The following is a 22,864-nucleotide window of genomic DNA, read 5'->3' as shown; positions in this document are numbered from 1 at the left end:
ACGGCGATACTACATACATGTTACGGCGATACTACATACTTATCACGGCGATACTAAATACTTATCACGGCGATACTACATACTTATCACGGCGATAATACATACTTGTCACAGCGATACTACATCCATGTTACGGCGATACTACATACTAGTTACGGCGATACTACATACTTATCACGGCGATAATACATAATTGTCACGGCGATAATACATACTTACTACGGCGATACTACATACTTATCACGGCGATACTACATACTTGTCACAGCGATACTACATACATGTTACGGCGATACTACATACTAGTTACGGCGATACTACATACTTATCACGGCGATAATACATATTTGTTACGGCGATACTGCATACTTATCAAGGAGATACTATAAACTTATCACGGCGAAACTACATACATGTTACGACGATACTAAATACTTATCATGGAGATACTATATACTTACCACGGCGATACTACATACTTGTTACGGCGATACTACATACATGTTACGGCGATACTACATACGTATCACGAAGATACTACATACTTATCACGGCGATACTACATACTTGTCACAGCGATACTACCTACTTGTTACGGCGATACTACATACTTACCACGTCGATACTACATACATGTTACGGCGATAATACATACTTGTAACGGCTATACTATACACTTATCAAGGCGATAGTACATAATTGTTACGGCGATACTACATACTTATCACGGCAATAATACATATTTGTTACGGCGATACTGCATACTTATCAAGGCGATACTACAAACTTATTACTGCAACACTACATACATGTTACGGCGATACTACATACTTGTTACAGCGATAATACATACTTATCACGGAGATACTACATACTTATCACGGCGGTACTACATACTTATCACGGCGGTACTACATATTTGTCACGGCGATACTACATACTTATAACGGCGATACTACATACTTGTCACAGCGATACTACATATTTATCACGGCGAAACTACACACTTGTCACGGCGATACTACATACTTATCACGGCGATACTATATACTTGTTACGGCGATACTACATACGATACTACATACTTTCACGACGATAAAACATACTTGTCACGACGATAACACATACTTGTAACGACGATAAAACATACTTGTAACGACGATAATACTTACTTGTAACGACGATAATACATACTTGTAACGACGATAAAACATACTTGTCACGGCGATAATACATACTTTCACGAAGATAATACATACTTGTCACGGCGATAATACATACTTTCACGGCGACAATACATATTTGTCACGGTGATAATACATACTTTCACGGCGACAATACATATTTGTCACGGTGATAATACATACTTTCACGGCGACAATACATATTTGTCACGGCGATAATACATACTTTCACGAGGACAATACATACTTGTCACGGCGATAATACATACTTTCACGGCGACAATGCATACTTGTCACGGCGATAATACATACTTTCACGGCGACAATACATACTTGTCACGGCGATAATACATACTTTCACGGCGACAATACATACTTGTCACGACGATAATACATACTTTCACGACGACAATACATATTTGTCACGGCGATAATACATACTTTCACGGCGACAATACATACTTGTCACGGCGATAATACATACTTTCACGGCGACAATACATACTTGTCACGGCGATAATACATACTTTCACGGCGATACTACAAACTTGTTACGGGGATACTACATACTTATCACGGCGATACTACATACATGTTACGGCGATACTACATACATGTTACGGCGATACTACAAATTTATCACGGCGATACTATATACTTGTTACGGCGATACTACATACGATACTACATACTTTCACGACGATAAAACATACTTGTCACGACGATAACACATACTTGTCACGACAATAAAACATACTTGTCACGACGATAATACTTACTTGTAACGACGATAAAACATACTTGTCACGGCGATAATACATACTTTCACGGCGATAACACATACTTGTCACGACAATAAAACATACTTGTAACGACGATAATACATACTTGTAACGACGATAATACATTCTTGTAACGACGATAATACATACTTGTAACGACGATAATACATACTTGTAACGACGATAATACATACTTTCACGACGATAATACATACTTGTCACAATACATACTTGTCACGGCGATAATACATACTTTCACTTCGACAATACATACTTGTCACGGCGATTATACATACTTTCACTTCGACAATACATACTTGTCACGGCGATAATACATACTTTCACGGCGACAATACATATTTGTCACGACGATAATACATACTTTTACGACGACAATACATATTGGTCACGGCGATAATACATACCTTCAAGACGATAGTTCATACTTATCATGGCGATACTACTTACTTGTCACGGCGATACTACATACTTGTCACGGCGATACAACATACTTGTTACGACGATACTACATACTTTTCACGGCGATAATACATACTTGTTAGACAATCATACATACTTGTCACGGCGATAACACATACTTTCACGACGATTATACATAACTTTCAAGGCGATACTACATACTTTCACGGCGATAACACATACTTGTCACGGCGATAATACATACTATTTCGACGATAATACATACTTATCATTACGATAATATATACTTGTTTCGGCGATGATACATTCTTGTCACGGCGATAGTATATTCTTGTCACGGCGATATTATATACTTTCACGACAAAAATGCATATCTGTCATGGCAATAATGCATTACTTGTCACAGCGATAATACATTCTTTAACGACAATCATACATACTTGTCACGGCGATAATACAAACTGTCACGGCGATAATCCATACTTTCACGGCGATAATACATACTTGATCATACATACTTGTCACGGCGATAATACATTATTTCTCGACGATAATACATACTTATCATTACGAAAATACATAGTTGTCTCGGCGATGATACATTCTTGTCACGGCGATAATACATACTTTCACGACGATGATACATTCTTGTCACGGCGATAATACATACTTTCACGACGATAATACATACTTGTCACGGCGATAATACTTACTTGTCACGGCGACAATACATATTTGTCACGGCGATAATTCATACTTTCACGACGATAATACATACTTGTCACGGCGATAATACATACTTTCACGACGATAATACATACTTTCACGACGATAATACATACTTTCTCGACGATATTACATACTTGTCACGGCGATAACACATTTTTGTCACGGCGATAATACAAACTTTCACGGCGATAATACATAATTTCACGACGATAATACATACTTTCACGACGATACTACATACTTGTCACGGCGATAATACATACTTGTCACGGCGATAATACATACTTTCACAACGATAATACATACTTTCACGACGATACTACATACTTGTCACGGCGATAAAACATTCTTGTCACGAAGATAACACATACTTGTCATGGAGATACTATATACTTGATAATACATACTTGTCACGGCGATAACACATACTTGTCACGGCGTTGATACATACTTGATAATACATACTTGTTACGGCGATACTACATTCTTTCACTACGATAAAACATACTTGTCACGGCGAAAATAGATACTTGATAATATATACTTGTCACGGCGGTTCTAAATTCTTTCACGACGATAATGCATACTTGTCACGGCGATAATACATACTTGATAATACATACTTGTCATGGCGCTACTGCATTCTTTCACGGCGATAATACATACTTTCACGACGATAATACAAACCTGTCACGACGAGAATGCATGCTTCTACGACGACAATAATACTTGTCATGGCAAAATATATACTTGTCACGGTGATACTACATGCTTATCACGATGATAATACATACTTGTCACGGCGATACTACATACTTGTCAAGGCGATAATATATACTTGTCAAGGCGATAAAAGATACTTGTCACGGCGATAATCCATACTTGTCACGGAGATACTTCATTCTTTCACGACGATTATAAATACTTGTTACAGCGATAAAACATACTTGTCAAGGCGATACTAAATACTTTCACGACAATAATACATACTTTTACGACGATAATACATACTTGTAACGGCGATACTAAATACTTTCACGACGTTAATACATACTTGTCACGGCGATAATACATACTTTCACGGCGACAATACATATTTGTCACGACGATAATTTATACTTTCACGACGATAATACATACTTGTCACGGCGAAAATACATACTTTCACGACGATAATGCATACTTTCACGACGATAATACATACTTTCACGACGATACTACATACTTGTCAAGGCGATAACATATTTTTGTCACGGCGATAATACATACTTTCACGGCGATAATACATACTTTCACGACGATAATACATACTTTCACGACGATACTACATACTTGTCGCGGCGATAATACATACTTGTCACGGCGATAATACATACTTTCACGACGATAATACATACTTTCACGACGATACTACATACTTGTCACGGCGATAACACATTTTTGTCACGACGATAATAAATACCTTCACGGCGATAATACATACTTGTTACGGCGATAATTCATATTTTTCACGGCGATACTACATACTTTCACTACGATAATACATACTTGTCACGGCGATACTTAATACTTTCACGACGATACAACATACTTTCACTACGATAATACATACTTGTCATGGCGAAAACACATTTTTGTCACGGCTTTAATACATACTTTCACGGCGATAATACATACTTGTTACGGCGATAATACATACTTTTCACGGCGATACTACATACTTTCCCTACGATAATACATACTTGTCACGGCGATAAATTTTCTTGTCACGGCGATAATACATACTTGTCCCGGCGATAAATCTTCTTGTCACGGCGATAATACATACTTGTCACGGTAATACTACATGCTTGTCACGGCGATAAATCTTCTTGTCACGGCGATAATACATACTTGTCACGGCGATACTACATGCTTTCACGACAATACTACATCCTTTCACGACGAAACTACATGCTTTCACGACGATACTACATGCTGTCACGACGATACTACATGTTTATCACGGCAATAATACTTACTTGTCACGGCGGTACTACATGCTTATCACGGTGATAATACATACCAGTCGCAGCGGTACTAAATGCGTATGACGGTGATAATTCATACTTGTTACGGCGATACTACATCTTTTCACGACGATACTACGTACTTTCACGACGATACTCTGTATTTGTCACGGCGATTCTAAAAACTTATTGCATAGATACTGCATACTTGTTATATAGATACTGCATACTTGTAACATTTGTACTACATTCTTGTTATATAGATACTACATTCTTGTAATATAGATACTACATTATTGTTATATGGATACTACATACTTGTTATATAGATACTACATACTTGTTATATAGATACTACATTATTGTTATATGGATACTACATACTTGTTATATAGATACTACATACTTGTTACATAGCTACTCTCTTGTTATATAGATACTACATACTTGTTACATTTGTACTACATACTTGTTATATAGATACTACATTCTTGTTATATGGATACTACATACTTGTTATATAGATACTACATACGTGTTACATAGCTACTCTCTTGTTATATAGATACTACACACTTGTTATATAGATACTACATACTTGTTATATAGATACTACATACTTGTTACATAGCTACTACATACTTGTTACATAGCTACTCTCTTGTTATATAGATACTACCTACTTGTTAAATAGCTACTCTCTTGTTATATAGATACTACATACTTGTTACATAGCTATTCTCTTGTTATATAGATAATACATACTTGTTACATAGCTACTCTCTTGTTATATAGATACTACATACTTGTTACATTGATACTTCATACTTGTTACGGGGATACTACATATTTCAAGACGAAACTGCGTACTCTTTTCGATGATAATACATACGTTTTCGACGCTTAAGCATTCGTTTTACGACGATAATACATACCTGTTAAGAAGAAACTATATACCTCGTTCGGCGAATATACATACTAGCAACGGCGATACTACATACCAGTTAAGACGATACTTCATTTTTTTCACGACGATACAACATACTTTCACTACGATAATACATATTTGTCACGGCGATACTACATACTTTCACTACGATAATACATACTTGTCACGGCGATACTTAATACTTTCACGACGATACAACATACTTTCACTACGATAATACATACTTGTCATGGCGAAAACACATTTTTGTCACGGCTTTAATACATACTTTCACGGCGATAATACATACTTGTTACGGCGATAATACATACTTGTCACGGCGATACTACATACTTTCCCTACGATAATACATACTTGTCACGGCGATAAATCTTCTTGTCACGGCGATAATACATACTTGTCCCGGCGATAAATCTTCTTGTCACGGCGATAATACATACTTGTCACGGCGATAATACATACTTGTCACGGCGATACTACATCCTTGTCACGGCGATAAATCTTCTTATCACGATGATAATACATACTTGTCACGGCGATACTACATACTTGTCACGGCGATAAATCTTCTTGTCACGGCGATAATACATACTTGTCCCGGCGATAAATCTTCTTGTCACGGCGATAATACATACTTGTCACGGTAATACTACATACTTGTCACGGCGATAAATCTTCTTGTCACGGCGATAATACATACTTGTCACGGCGATACTACATACTTGTCACGGCGATAAATCTTCTTGTCACGGCGATAATACATACTTGTCACGGCGATACTACATACTTGTCACGGCGATAAATCTTCTTGTCACGGCGATAATACATACTTGTCACGGCGATAATACATACTTGTCACGGCGATAAATCTTCTTGTCACGGCGATACTACATACTTTCCCTACGATACTACATACTTGTCACGGCGATAAATCTTCTTGTCACGGCGATAATACATACTTGTCCCGGCGATAAATCTTCTTGTCACGGCGATAATACATACTTGTCACGGCGATAAATCTTCTTGTCACGGCGATAATACATACTTGTCACGGCGATAATACATACTTGTCACGGCGATACTACATACTTGTCACGGCGATAAATCTTCTTGTCACGGCGATAATACATACTTGTCCCGGCGATAAATCTTCTTGTCACGGCGATAATACATACTTGTCACGGCGATACTACATGCTTGTCACGGCGATAAATCTTCTTGTCACGGCGATAATACATACTTGTCACGGCGATAATACATACTTGTCACGGCGATAAATCTTCTTGTCACGGCGATAATACATACTTGTCACGGCGATACTACATACTTGTCACGGCGATAAATCTTCTTGTCACGGCGATAATACATACTTTCCCTACGATACTACATACTTGTCACGGCGATAATACATACTTTCCCTACGATACTACATACTTGTCACGGCGATAATACATACTTTCCCTACGATACTACATACTTGTCACGGCGATAATACATACTTTCCCTACGATACTACATACTTGTCACGGCGATAATACATACTTTCCCTACGATACTACATACTTGTCACGGCGATAAATCTTCTTGTCACGGCGATAATACATACTTGTCCCGGCGATAAATCTTCTTGTCACGGCGATAATACATACTTGTCCCGGCGATAAATCTTCTTGTCACGGCGATAATACATACTTGTCACGGCGATAATACATACTTGTCACGGCGATACTACATACTTGTCACGGCGATAAATCTTCTTGTCACGGCGATAATACATACTTGTCACGGCGATAATACATACTTGTCACGGCGATAATACATACTTGTCACGGCGATAATACATACTTGTCACGGCGATAATACATACTTGTCACGGCGATAATACATACTTGTCCCGGCGATAAATCTTCTTGTCACGGCGATAATACATACTTGTCACGGTAATACTACATACTTGTCACGGCGATAAATCTTCTTGTCACGGCGATAATACATACTTGTCACGGCGATACTACATGCTTTCACGACAATACTACATCCTTTCACGACGAAACTACATGCTTTCACGACGATACTACATGCTGTCACGACGATACTACATGTTTATCACGGCAATAATACTTACTTGTCACGGCGGTACTACATGCTTATCACGGTGATAATACATACCAGTCACAGCGGTACTAAATGCGTATGACGGTGATAATTCATACTTGTTACGGCGATACTACATCTTTTCACGACGATACTACGTACTTTCACGACGATACTCTGTATTTGTATTATACTTGTCCGGTGATACTACATTTTTAATATAATACATTCTTGTAACGACGATAAAAATTATTTATACTTTTTACGATTGTAGAAACAAACTTGTAACTTGTAACGTCGGTAACACATTCATGTTATGGAGATAGTATATTATTGTGAGGACGGTAATTCATTCTAGTATCGATGATAATTCAAGCGTGTTACGAATAAAATTAATGCTTGTAACGACGATAATTTTGTAACAACGATACTACATACTTGTAACGACAATAAAAATACTTGTTCGACGATAATATACATTTTTAATGAAGATAATACATACGTGTTCGACGATAATACACATTTTTAATGAAGATAATACATACTTGTTCGACGATAATATACATTTTAATGAAGATAATACATACTTGTTCGACGATAGTACACTTAATGAAGATAACACATACTTGTTCGACGCTTGAACATACGAGGTGCAGTCAAAAAGTTCCCGGACTGGTTATATATTGCATAATTTTGAAGTCTGAATATGACATTACTTGTCACACATAAATCCTATCAACATTTTTACATCTTATAATCACAATTAATAACTTATCATCCATATTTTGATAGTGCCGTTTTATCATGTAATTTTACATGAAGTCACATCAACATCATTTCTTAACACATGCCCAAAACAAACATCATCGCATTTTATTTTTTTTGAATTCGTATGGATTGTTTGAAGCCAAGGAAAAAATCGCTGGTGTAGAAACGTCAACGTCATCCGAGCGAACGGAGCAACGAACAGTCATTAAATACTGTGCGAGAGGGGAATAACACCAACGGACACATGGACATTTATAAATCTGGTGGATGGATTACGTAATGTTCCAGGACACTTGTATTTGATTGGCACAAGCATTTCCGGGATGATCGTGACGACATAACTGACATTAAGAGAACAGGATAGTGGCAGTTTCGACAAAATGCAAATCATTTCGGTAGATCGGCGGAAATCGATTGACGATATAGCGGATGTGTTGGATTCAGCCATGGAAATATATATAACATCTTGACAATTATTCATTTCTAATTGATTCAAGGCATTTCTTATGATATAATTTGGGTTTAAATTGAGTTACATATGAGTTGACATTTGAAGCCGTACAGAGACATCTGACGAATGCATTGAGAAAGAAACGGCCAGAATGCGGAATTTGGTATTTCATCAAGATAACGCTCTTACACATGGGGCTGAAGACACATTACTAACAATATATGTTTTAGGGTATGGAAGACTGCATTATATGCCTTATAGTCCCAACCTTGTGCCTTTGGACTTTTGAATATTACCAAGATTAAAGGCAGACTTACGAGGTCGCAGATTTGAATCTGAAGAAGAAATGAAATTTGCCGTCAGGTCGGAGGTTAGCATCTACGAAAAGGGGGGGGGGCACAGAAAGTTTTAATAAGTGGGTAGATTGACACAGACAATGTATTGAATTTTAAGGGCAAGACTTGAAAAAACATTGACTAGCATACAAGCGCCTACGCTGACGTTATTAGTGAACGTTAAATGTACGTCATTTCCGTACAAAGTGATCCGTACAGTGTAAGTTATGTTTATTTGCTATGTTAAAATTGATTGTTTTATGTGTTGTCCTGTAGAACATAGTTTTTGCTTTAGTTTGAGGATAATTTATTTTTCTAATCCAAAAACTGACAACAGTACAAAGCAAGTCTGGGAACTTTTTGACTGTACCTCGTATATGCTACGACGATACTATATATTTTGTTCGACGACAATACCTTTTTGTTACTACGATAAAACACACACTTTTTACGGATATACTAAACACTTTTAACGGAGATAATGCATACTTGTAACGACTATAATACATGTATGTTATGAAAATAATATATACTTATTACGACGATACCATAAACTTCGTTTCATGAAAATTAATATTTTAACGACGAGAATACATATTTTAAAGACAACAATACCTATGTGTTATACGATAAATAAATAGATACATACATATGCATTTATTCCGAAGATAATACATATTTGTTTTGGCTATAAAACATTATTTTCATAACGACATTACACACTTTAGACGTAGATATCACATACTTGTAACGACGATTGTTTTATCCCCAGTGACGACGGCTGCATCTCCCCCTGGAAGTTGACAAAACCACACTTCCCCGGTCTTGTCTCTGTTGACGGTCCGGATGACACAAACGTACTGCTTCCTACTGACACAGGAGCAGCTGAGATAGGACGGCGGTTTAGGATCTGATGTTGAACAACGAGATGAGATGTACCCTACTGAGGTGATTGTCTGATAAGTTACTCCCGTTAGTCTTCTGAGAAAGCTTACATACTGTACATCGGTAGACGTTGAACACGTCAGTTTCAGGGATGCGTTTTCTTGGACTGTGAAACCTCCAGATGTACCATTTCCCGTCAACATGATGCTGAACACTGTAAATATATTAACTACAAAGTTCGTTTGCTCATCAATTTGCAAAAGAAAAAAAACGCTATTTAATTAAAGAAAAACACATGTTTTAAAGAGACAATTGTAACACATCCTGACACATTGATAAATGAAAATATCTAAATGAATGAGCTACTGTGTGCGGAGATTGTTGCCAGTTTGAAAGAATACCTCCAAGTATCAACGAATGTTTATCTGATGTCCAATGTGAGATTGGGAATTGTATGCGATTTGTTAATAGTTTGTTTGGTTCTAAAATGTTTTGCGTTTTTTTATCAATGACGGGGAAATTCAGGACAGTGTGAGTTTTTGTTTGGTGGTCACTAAGGCGGGAGAGTTGGTTTTGTCCGGTTACACCGTTTTTTCCTCACGTGACATCGTGCCACTTAAAGTGAAATTATATGTTTCATAATAAATCAGTTTAACTTAACTATGGTAAAAATCACAAATTTGCTTGTTTAAACTTGTTTAAGCATCATAACGTTCGTTTGGATATTTGGACAGTTCTATACAATGAAGACAAAGTATTTGAGTGAATATAATTATTTCAGTTTCAGTTTCAGCGAGCTTCTAGTAAACACATTCATTAACATGATTTAGACGACCTTTTGCTCGTTAAAGAATGTGACGTAGAATTGCAAAACAAGGAATGACGATACACTATGATAGCAATATTTAAGCAATGAGCTTACTATGCGGTCATTTTATCAACAGACGTATCGTTTAATCGCTTAATCGAACCGTTTTTTACAATCTAGCTTAGGAAAAAGAGAAATAATATCTGAATTCTTTATTGTACAACAAAATTTCATTGACGTAACCTTTTTTTTCAACTAAATGTTCATTCTCGTAATTGTGCACATGACATTGAAGTTTCTTTATGTATGTAAAGGATATAAATGTGTGTATATATATATATATAAATGTGCATGTGTGTGTGTGTGTGTGTGTGTGTGTGTGCATGTGTGTGTGTGTGTGTGTGTGTGTGTGCGTGTGTGTGTGTGTGTGTGTGTGTGTGTGTGTGTGTGCGTTAGCGTGTGTGTGTGCGTGTGTTACAATCGCCAAAAATACTTCAAAAATCAATCACGCAAAATTGGTCCAATTACTTTTTTTGAAAATCGCAGTAAATATTTCATACCATGCACAATAATTGGTTCACTCTTACAAACAATGCAGTATGTTCTCGTTGGGCATTTATGAAACGTTAAAAACGAAAAGAAACGCATTCATCATTAAAAGGAAATATTCTACAATTACTGCTTTTAAATGCACACTATTCGATTGGAGAAAAATAATTGTGTCTTGGATTTAAAGTTCTAGCCAATTCATTGGTTTTTCATTCGTAAGATCGTTTCCTTACAAAAGAAATGTTGTTACACTTTAGTATACCATTGCTAAATGTGACTAAATGTGTTTTGAATTAGATTATTGGACTGGTAAATTGGAAAACGGAAGCATGGCGGCAACGGTGGTAAAGGCCGGAGGAAACGGAAAACACGAACCAAGGAAAAATCGATGGGTTCCGGTAACCCGGGAAATTCTAGCGGATCTAGTAGAGAGAGTGGCAGTAGCGTAAATGACAGTGCCAGCGACGCAATAAGGGGTGCTAAACTTGTACTGTTTGGTGACACTGCTCCGGAAGTCGATGCTCTTGACAATTCTGTGGTCGAGCATAGTACTCTCGACCTGCAAAAAAGCCCAAATGATCGCATTGGAACTGTTGAAATGTCGCACGAGAAGGCAAGCTCAGAAATTGACCAGCTACAAAAACAGAATGACGAGCTTAGAGATTATATGAATTATATCACTTCCAAATCTAAGAGAAACAATCTTGAATTAAATGATATCGCTGAAGGGGCATAACGAGAAACCTTTTCAGAATGATGACATCTTACGCGGATTTATGAGGCAGGAAATGGATACAGTAAAACTGTGGTCGTTCGAACAAGCGGTCGTTCGAGGACCGGCGGTCCCTCGAGGTCGGAGCTTGGTCCCGAACTTTGTTTCGAGCAATATAGTCGGTCCCAAGTACACAAATCATGCACAGAACCTTATGGCTCCCTCGAGGTCATAAGTTCACATTTTTCCCGAACGCGTGTTCCAAAATAAACAAACAATTGCTAGGTGTTAAGGTGAGAAGATAATTATGAGAGGTTAATGACGATAAGTTAATTGTGAGAAATGTAAATGAGTTATAAAAATATAGATAAACACTATCATATCGATCCCTTAAAGGTACCCGTTCTTCGTGAATTAACAATTTCCCAAGGATGTGGCTGGCCGCCGGAAATCACTAATTCCCAAACTAAGGGCTGCCGTTGACAATGGAAAGCGAGCTTGAATCACCTATGATACCCTATACGTTGACGGTGTTCCAATAGGTGACGGTGCTGAATTGGGAATGGAGAGGCACGGGAACGTTAACATGGGACGCGGCGGAGCAGAAAGGGGTCAAAACGGGAACGTCCGCAGTGGAAGCGGCGGAGCGGGACGCGATGTCAACGGGTACGTTAACCAGGCGTGCGTCGGAACCGGACTCGGCGACCGGAATGTCGGGAGTAATGGGCGTTGTGAACGAGGGGGACACGAAACGAGGAGCAACGGAATTGCCGACCAACAGGAACGGAACCGAATAGCGGTTCAGGAAGGCTGGAGTAAATGTCCTGTCTTGGAACATAATTAGACTTACACGGGATAAATTTACTGACCAAGACTTTTTAAATAAGCTGTTTAAATATGATATTAAATTTTTGTATGAATCATTGGGTAACTTAGATTCTAATTATGTTGTGAAGGATATAAATGTTTAAATTTGTTTAGAAAGTTTCAACAAAGGCGTGCTGAACGCTATTGTGGCGGAATTGTAATATATATTAGAGATTCAATTCATAAAGGTGCATTTGCTGTTCTAAATAGACATGATACTATTTTGTGGGTGAAACTTGATAAACTATTTTTTTAAGTTAGAATCTGATATTTATGTAGCAGGGCTGTATATTTGCCCCGAAATTTTCGTGCTTATTATATTGTCAATGCCAATCTTTTTTATGTTTTACAGCAAGACATTGATAATTTTCATTGTCAGTGAAAAGTTTTAATAACAGGGAATATGAATGCCCGAGTAGGAAATAAACGCGATTATATAGTCTCTTTTATTGACATGAAACGTGCTTTTGAAAGTGTCAGTTTACATGCCTCTGGCTTTAGCTTTTGAGAGCAGGAGTTGATGGGAAAATGCTTAGAATCGTTAGGAATATGTAAACACCTCCAATTCGTGTTTGCAAATCCTAGATTTCGCAAACTCAAGTACCCTTTAATGACGCTGTAATCGAATACTGGCCTATAATTTGGTTAGAAGGCTTCATTAAGGTATGATTTTGGTGTTTTTTGTTTGCAAAATATTTTTGGAAGTAACTCTGTTTGACCCGCCAACTTCGGGCCCCAGCGGTCTTTTTGCAGAAAAAGGCGGGGTTTTTCACACTCCCTCGGGATTTTTTCCCAGCTTTTCAAAAGCTGGGGAAAAATCAAGCGGGGTTTCAATAACACAATAATTAAGTTAGTTTAGCTCAAAACAACATCTTATACCAAAAGGAGCATTATGCTTCGACACCAGAAGTGAAATAACGCGGAACAAACAAAACACAGCTTTTCCGTACGGGGTTTTTCTCATGCGGGATTAAATTCCCAGATTTTACCGATAATGCACAATTCATAAAAACGCCCACTTCTGGGCTATTATATTATTGTTATGATGTTACTTATCGCTTGTGTAAGGATTTTGAAATGCATATTTTTCATTTAAAAAAAAACAACTGTATATTATTTTAATATCTTTTTTTACGGGAGAAAAACCCAGCAAAAACCGTTTTAACAATTTATTTAAATAAAAAACAAATGTTTTACATATATACCTCATTTGTTTAATATAACACCGAAGTTAATTATTGTATTGTTATTATAAAAGGTCATTTTACTAATTTCGAAACTTATGAAATAGTGTAATGTAACCTTTTTTTCTTTTTTTTATAATCTTCATCTTTAAACAACTTTAAAAATGCTGCATACAAGAAAATTATGAGTTACGTTATTAATGAGTTGTACAGTAACGTTAAAATGTCAATTGTGCGTAAAATTGTTTTATTATTGGTACTTGAATGTGACTTTAAACCGGTTTAACACAAAGATACAGTAATCAATACTGCTTGAAAATTACGAATGTGTCAGAAGAATTATTTTGTATTTCATCGAAGATAAACAAAATCACCGAGCGTTGCAGAACGATGAATGTTACTAAGTTTTGCTAAATTGATATCCGAAACACCCACTGGGTAAGTCATATATATTTTATTAATTCACATTTTTGTGTGGCTTGTTGAATAGGTTAAGAAGTAGGACAACTCGTTAGTATGCACCAGTCAACTGTCACCACGGCCTCCCAAGGTCCGAGGAATAGCGGGGACTTTGACTTTCGGTCAAGCCAAGCCCGGGTGAAATCCCCTTTCTGCAGGGACGGACTGTTGGTAAAATCCTTGCCAGTAACCCCCGTATCCAAGAGACCCTAGGACTAGGTAAGGCCTAATCACGGCTATTTTGGGCGCATAGTTGCAACCACCGCATTCAATTGGCACTGCGGGGCTACCTGGAAGGTGGAAACACAGCCCATATCCCCGGCCATACCTGGGGGATGGTGGTTACAATTGACTGGTGCATTACTGTACGTTAAAAACAGTATTCTTCTAATCCCTACTAGATGCTCCTGCGGGAGGAGGAATGTCACACGGCCCCTGCCCGTGGGGGAGGGGCGCTAGTCGGAAGCATACACAACAATGTTATGCCCACTATTACGTCAAATTCTGGACCCATGGATCATCTGCTAATCCCTAACATATAAACAGGTTATAGTGCACCTAAATGGCCGTCAACGAGTCTTTTGACGATATTTTTAACTATGGCAAACTCGAGACAGGGAAACAAATGTTCAAAGTTAAACACAGATTCATCCAATCGCAATGGTACTAAGATGACATTATATCTTTACAAATTCAGTGTGCGAAATTAACGGTAGCCGGTAGCTTTAATATTCCTTGTTAAACAAGACTACACTGCTTGAAAGTGAGTATTGTGAATGGAATAAACTTCTTTTTGCCTATAATTGCTCATTCAACATCCTAATGAATTGATTGATGTTTTGATTTTGTTTAGGGGATAATTGAATTAAGAAATGGCAGTTTTTCATCACAGTTATTGATCAATATGCAATATTAGCTGTCATGATGTATGGCAATAGATATAAACATTTACTAGGATTGATATTTCAGCCATTTCAGCCCCCCTCCCCATTACCCCTACATCAACTACCCAACCCACTGGCAACACAAGTTGACAGAACTAGCCCCCCCCCCCCCTACACACACACACAATTCACCACCAACTCTCCCAGACACTGGCAACACAGGTTAACAGGACCTTCCCACTGCCATACTTGCATCTTTAACAGAATAAGATAATGTACAGTCCATATCATTCCTTGTCTTTATCTATATAAGGTACTCATAAAAATGTTTTTTCTTGAAAACTGGCTATGGAAATCTGGATCAGGCTACAGAAATCTCAAAAGTCATTTGAGCGTTACTTACTATTAATTCAATGGGCTACGTGTTCAAAGTATTTGCACCCAGAGCCAACTGGTACAAAAGAACACCATTGGTGACCAAAAAAAACCCGATGTAATTATGATATTAATTGGATGATATAATATAAGGTTTTTAGTACCTCGTTATATCATCAGTGGTGATTGATTGATTGATTGATTGATTGATTGATTGATTGATTGATTGATTATGATGATGGTACATGAATTATTTATAGTAAATATACTCTGTAATTAAATATATCTCCTAGTTAACATTATACAGCAGACAAATTAGGGATCACACTTATTCTGGACACATGTTATTTACGATGCTCTCAATACATACAGAAGCGGGGATAACTGTGAGTTGGCATTTGAGGATTAAATATCATTGACGGATTGGTACAAATTCATTCGATAAAAATCAACATGTATACAAAATGGTGGACTCCAAGAATCATTTCGTGACCCTGACGGTATATATTTATGTAAAATAACGACTCTATTGACAAATACAATCCAGTTTAGATCACTGTCGGGTATTTATTGAACAATTTTGTCATTATTATTCAACATTGATGCGTAATATTAGATCCCTACTTTATGTTTATTTATATTGCCCATTGTAAAACCTGAAATCTCACAACCTATTTCTTAATCAATAAGTAACGGTTTAAGTCATAAAACATTAATTTTCAAACAGAAATATGAAAATCTGCTATCTGATCTTTTGTTCGCAATATTTCATCATTTGTTTGAAGATATTTACACAAAAAAATTGCTCTTTCCAGGACAAAAAATAAAAATGTTGTATTAAAGGTAAATCTGTAACTTTAAATGATAGAGAGTTGTAGCGTTACAGCAGTGATTTTTTTAATTTCCTTTAACGCCTGTGCCTGGCGAATCGGGAAAAAGGTCGTGTTAGGAAAACATACAAAATCAGGCCATATAAGCTCATTATTTATAATGGCAAATAAACATGTTTTCACTTTTTATGCATAGATTATGCTGTGAAAGAAGTAGTCTTGTCAAGATTTTTCACGAAATTCCTTGCTTTTTTATTCATTTACTAAGTCTGCATTTATTAAATTGGTGAAAAAAAGAAATTTTAAGGAAAATGGACATTATTTTTCAATAGGAAATAGCCTTGAAGGCAGAAAATTGCACCAAAGAGTGTAGAGGGATACACAAGAAATGTCAAAATATAAAAAAAGTATCCCTGATTGCTCAATATTGTAGCTAAAACAAGTTTTTGAGAAAACATGTTGTTATAAAAAGTATTGTTATTGAATTTAGAGAAGTATTGATGCTTATTATATATTATTTTTTATGATATAAAATACTATTTGTAATTGCAAAAGCACATAATAAGCATTAAAGATAGAATCTAAGACCTATAGCAGCTCCTTGCCCAAATTAAATCCATTAAATATTCATTTTCATCAAATTCAGTAAGCTTCTTATACCCAGACAACAGTTTTGCCTATATGTTCTATAGGTTGGCGCATGATTTTAATGGCGTATTTAGCTGCATGACTGCAGTGGTCGAAACTGACACAAGCCCGTAAGCCCTGCATTGGTAAAATGTCTTCCAGGCTTACTCAAATTCTGAATTTTATACAGCAGGGCTTGTTAAAAAGTAACTAGTGCTATAGTGTATGTCAATGTAATGTCCATCCATGAATAACTCTCCTTATGGCGTTTGTGTCTTTAATAAAATGTTCATGTCCGAATGAATAGTACTGTTGTATATGTCAATGTAATGTCCGTCCCTAAATAACTCTTCTCATGGCATTTGTGTCTTAAATAAAACGTTAATGTCAGAATAAATAGAACTGAATAACTCTCCTCATGGCGTTGTGTCTTTAATAAAATCCTTATGTCTGAATAACTAGTACTTTAGTGTTTGTCAATGTAGTGTCCGTCCCTGAATACCTCATACATGGTGTGTGTGTCTTTTATATAATGCTGATGTCAGAATAACTAGTAGTAAGTGCTATAGTGTATGTCTATGTAACGTTCCACCTGAATAACTCTCCTCATGGCATTTGTGTCCTTTATAAAATGTTTATGTCGGAATAACTTAAGTACTATAGTGTATGTCAATATATGTCCGTTCCTGGTTAACTGTCCTCATGGCGTGTGTGTTTTCATTCTTCATGTCAGAAATACTATATGTATAGTGTATGTCAATGTAATGTTGGTCCTTGAATATACTGTCCCCATGTAGCGAATCAATGTTAAGTACATGTCAGGATAACTAATTTCTATTCTGTCTGTCAATGTAATGTACATTCCTAAATAAGTCTTCCTATGGCGACTGTGTTACTGTAATGTATATGTACAAAAAATTATTACTTCAGTATATTTATAATACTTACAGTAGGATGTCAAAATAATTTACACCATGGTCAATGATTATACCATGAGTGGATTGTACTGTGGACTTGCAGATACTCATATTATTTTTTTTAGTTGGAAGGCTCTTAACTATTGTTAAAGTGTGGAATAAACAGAATTTATGATGAAATGGGTTTCATTTTCCTGCATAACTTGGAGAAACAAAATAATCCGCGGAGTTTTGTCAGTTCCTTGAAGCAGTCAAATAAGTTCACCTTTGGATTATATATATATAATACATGCATGCACAATATTTTGCTAAGAGTTGGGCGCAAGCCTGCTTACACGTTCACAGGGGGTACTTTGAATGATTGGGGAATAGCACATTGTATGCAAATTTGAAATCATGTGTAAAAAATGTAGCTCGTTGTCTTATTACTTTGATTGTGCTGTTGGCCTTAAACAAGGGGAAATAATGTCCGATGTTATTTGCACTATTCGTCGATGATCTTGAGCTATTTTTAGAAGATAATCATGTAAGCGGACTAGATGATATCACTGTTATACTTATGTTATTTGCCGACGATATGATAATTTTTGGCAATACTGTTGATGAATTACAAAATAGCTTTAATTTGTTTATTGTTTAAAATGGGGACTAGAAGTTAACATAGAAAAGACAAAGAAAATGGTATTTCGGAAAAGGGGCAATTTACGTGAAAACGTAAAATTGACATATGACAATACATTGAAACAGTTGATGGTTTTAATAACCTTGAAATAGTTTTTAACTACACCGGGTTTTTTGTTTTAAACCAAGATTCCATAGCAGGGAAAGGTTTTAAGGCTCACTATGTACTTAATGATAAATTAAATAATACAAAGCATTACAATTTTAAGCCTAGCGTTCTTTGTCAATTTTTTGACAGCTTTGTTGGGGCCACGTTGAATCATGGATGGGTCTGAGATATGGGGATTTTCAAAATCGAAAGAGATCGAGCGAATTCATCTTAAATTTTGTAAATATTTTCTAGGTGTTAAACCGAGTCCATGCATCATGGCCGTTTACGGTGAAATAGGTAGATACCCTTTATACGTAAATATATATGCTAGGATTATAAAATGTTGGTGTAAAACTATTTCTACCGACAACATTATCACAAAATAATTAAATAGTGACATGTTTAACAGGAAACCATGATTATCGTTACAACTGGGCCAATAAGATAAAATCTTTGTTAGGTATGTATGGTTTCTCATATGTGTGGTTAAATCCAAACTTAGTTAATTTGAAAACCTTTCATATTATGTTTAAGAATAGAGTGCTCGATGTGTTTAAGCAATCATGGTATGAAGGAATAAGCAATAGTAGTACTTTATGCACATAAAACTCATTAAGGAACATTTTGAAATTGGACTTTACTTAGAGTATTGACCAAAGAAACTAAGAATGTCTTTGTCTTAGCTAAGATTGTCATCTCATAAACTGCATATAGAACCGGCCGATATTGCCGAAATATAATAGATAGAGCCCAACGTTATTGTACTGTTTGTAACTCTAATGATTTAGAAGATGAATATCATTTCATCCATAGTATGTCGTGTATAAGCCTACTAAGTAGCTTAGGTAAATTTATAAATCAAGCATTTATGTTAAACTATTCTTTAATAAATAACATCGTTTAGATCATTCGAGTATTATGACATTTGTAAATAGCCTCCCATTATACTTCATATATATTTAATATATATCTCACAGTTTGATTTTATTGTGTATCTTGTTTCCCTTTTTTGATACGTTTTATTTTTGTTCTTTAATTTAAATCACTTTTACTAGTCTCTTTCTTTGTATTTAGGCCATGCATCGTTGTGACCATACTGAATATTTATATGTGTGTTAATATTTCCTATATTTTGTCGAGAAATTGTTAAATAACATGTTTACGACAATAAACAATTCTGTCTGATGAAAAGGTAATTATTTATTTATCAGCCAGAAGGATTAAAACCGAAATAAATCGCTGTCTTAATTGCACTTATATTAATGCACGCTTTTTCTGATCTTGCAGCAAACAAAAACTGCATAAAACTTCTATGGCAAACATTAAAGATTTTTAAACATAAAATAATTGGCCATATAATAACCGTGTTAAGTGCATAAGTCGTCGAAAGGAAATACATTGTAGATGCAAAACTCTCAATTTAAATTAGCTAGAATAGGTCCAAGAATGGTTACCTTTGACAAAAAAACACAGTTTCAAGTCACACAAGTTTCTCTTTTCACCTGTAAACAAGCAATCGTTTATCTTATACATTCATTAACATTTTATGGCCTCTAGGAACATACTTAAGAAAACGAGAGAAGCTTACACGTCTGACCTCCGGGTAGGCGTAATTATCTTGAGATAAAGGTGATATAAACTTAAACACCAGGTCAAAATATCTTTCAAAAACACAAGTATAATTTAAAAATCCCTCAAAAGTCCCTCAATTAAGAAAAATGGAATTGCTTACCTTCAAACAATTAGTACACAATACAAGTTGAATAAATTTAAGAACTTTCAATTACCTAAAATAAATGTTATTAAAGGTTTAATTGGATATTCCGCATTATTTGTTAAACAAGCAATCGTTAACCTTATATATTCATTACCATTTTATGGCCTCTAGGAACATACTTGAGAAAACGAGAGAAGCTTACACGTCTGACCTCCGGGTAGGCGTAATTATTTTGAGATAAAGGTGATATAAACTTAAACACCAGGTCAAAATATCTTTCAAAAACACAAGTATACTTTAAAAATCCCTCAAAAGTCCCTCAATTAAGAAAAATAGAATTGCTTACCTTCAAACAATTAGTACACAATACAAGTTGAATAAATTTAAGAACTTTCAATTACCTAAAATAAATGTTATTAAAGGTTTAATTGGATATTCCGCATTATTTGTTAAACAAGCAATCGTTAACCTTATATATTCATTACCATTTTATGGCCTCTAGGAATATACTTGAGAAAACGAGAGAAGCTTACACGTCTGACCTTCGGGTAGGCGTAATTATTTTGAGATAAAGGTGATATAAACTTAAACACCAGGTCAAAATATCTTTCAAAAACACCAGTATACTTTGAAAATCCCTCAAAAGTCCCTCAATTAAGAAAGATAGAATTGCTTACCTTCAAACAATTAGTGCACAAAACAAGTTGAATAAATTTAAGAACTTTCAATTACCTAAAATAAATGTTATTAAAGGTTTAATTGGATATTCCGCATTATTTGTTTCACAAAATCAAAAAATGGTGGTCAATATATAAATTCCACATACATGTATTGTGTCGAACATCATATATATTTTGGTGAAATATTGTAAAAAAGACCCCATTGTAGTCTAAATACTGTGTCAATGTCACTTTAAAGTATCGTTAGTACCTCTACTATACGTTATTTATAAAACATAGTTCTAGCTTATTATTAATTTCAATACCTTGTCCGCAAATAACAATTAGTCCAAAGGAAATAAAAAGCTCCATATTAAAACACATCCCTGTTTCTTTACACACATTAAATAAGCGACCTAATACAAAGTTGTATTTTCCTTTAAGGAAGTTTAAAACTGAATACAAATTTAAAGGTTGAGTGTAATGATATTTAACGCGACTACTTGACATGCATTTATATATGTCAGGCCACGCTTAAACGAAATTTCGCTAGAGCGCTTAGATTTAAAACAATATCAATTGAAATATATGGGACCAAATATTCTTTTTGATAATATGGTTTATGTGTACTAACTTGAATTGCATTTTACAATGGAATTAGTTTTGCTATCAAAATGAAATTATTGATTTCATATAATAATAATTGGTATATATTTAGCATTTCTAAACATGTCATGCCATGTCAAAAAGTAGAACTGAAGATAACTGATTTCGATTTGCGGTACTCAAGTATGTAGACCTGTGGCCTACAGCCAAAAAATAGATATAAAACTATGCAAATTTGATTGGTAGATAAAAGGCTGAAAATGCTCTATAA

General features: G+C 35.7%; 1 protein-coding gene across 1 annotated transcript in view; it reads right to left on the bottom strand.

The window, feature by feature from the left end:
• LOC128235819 (hemicentin-1-like) overlaps positions 1 to 22,470 on the bottom strand; it is a 45,124-nt gene extending 22,654 nt beyond the window's left edge. The window contains exons 1-2 of the mRNA XM_052950613.1: positions 22,314 to 22,470; positions 10,488 to 10,841 (exon numbers count right to left, since the gene is read on the bottom strand). Of these exons, the coding sequence (XP_052806573.1) occupies positions 10,488 to 10,841; positions 22,314 to 22,371 (412 nt within the window). The 5' untranslated portion in view covers positions 22,372 to 22,470. The remainder of the gene's footprint in view (positions 1 to 10,487; positions 10,842 to 22,313) is intronic.
• Between the last annotated feature and the right edge of the window lie 394 nt (positions 22,471 to 22,864).

This window comes from Mya arenaria, chromosome 5 (assembly GCF_026914265.1).
Source record: "Mya arenaria isolate MELC-2E11 chromosome 5, ASM2691426v1".
NCBI lineage: Eukaryota > Metazoa > Mollusca > Bivalvia > Myida > Myidae > Mya > Mya arenaria.
The sequence above is the reverse complement of the archived record's forward strand: the minus strand, read 5'-3'. Positions and strand labels throughout refer to the sequence as shown.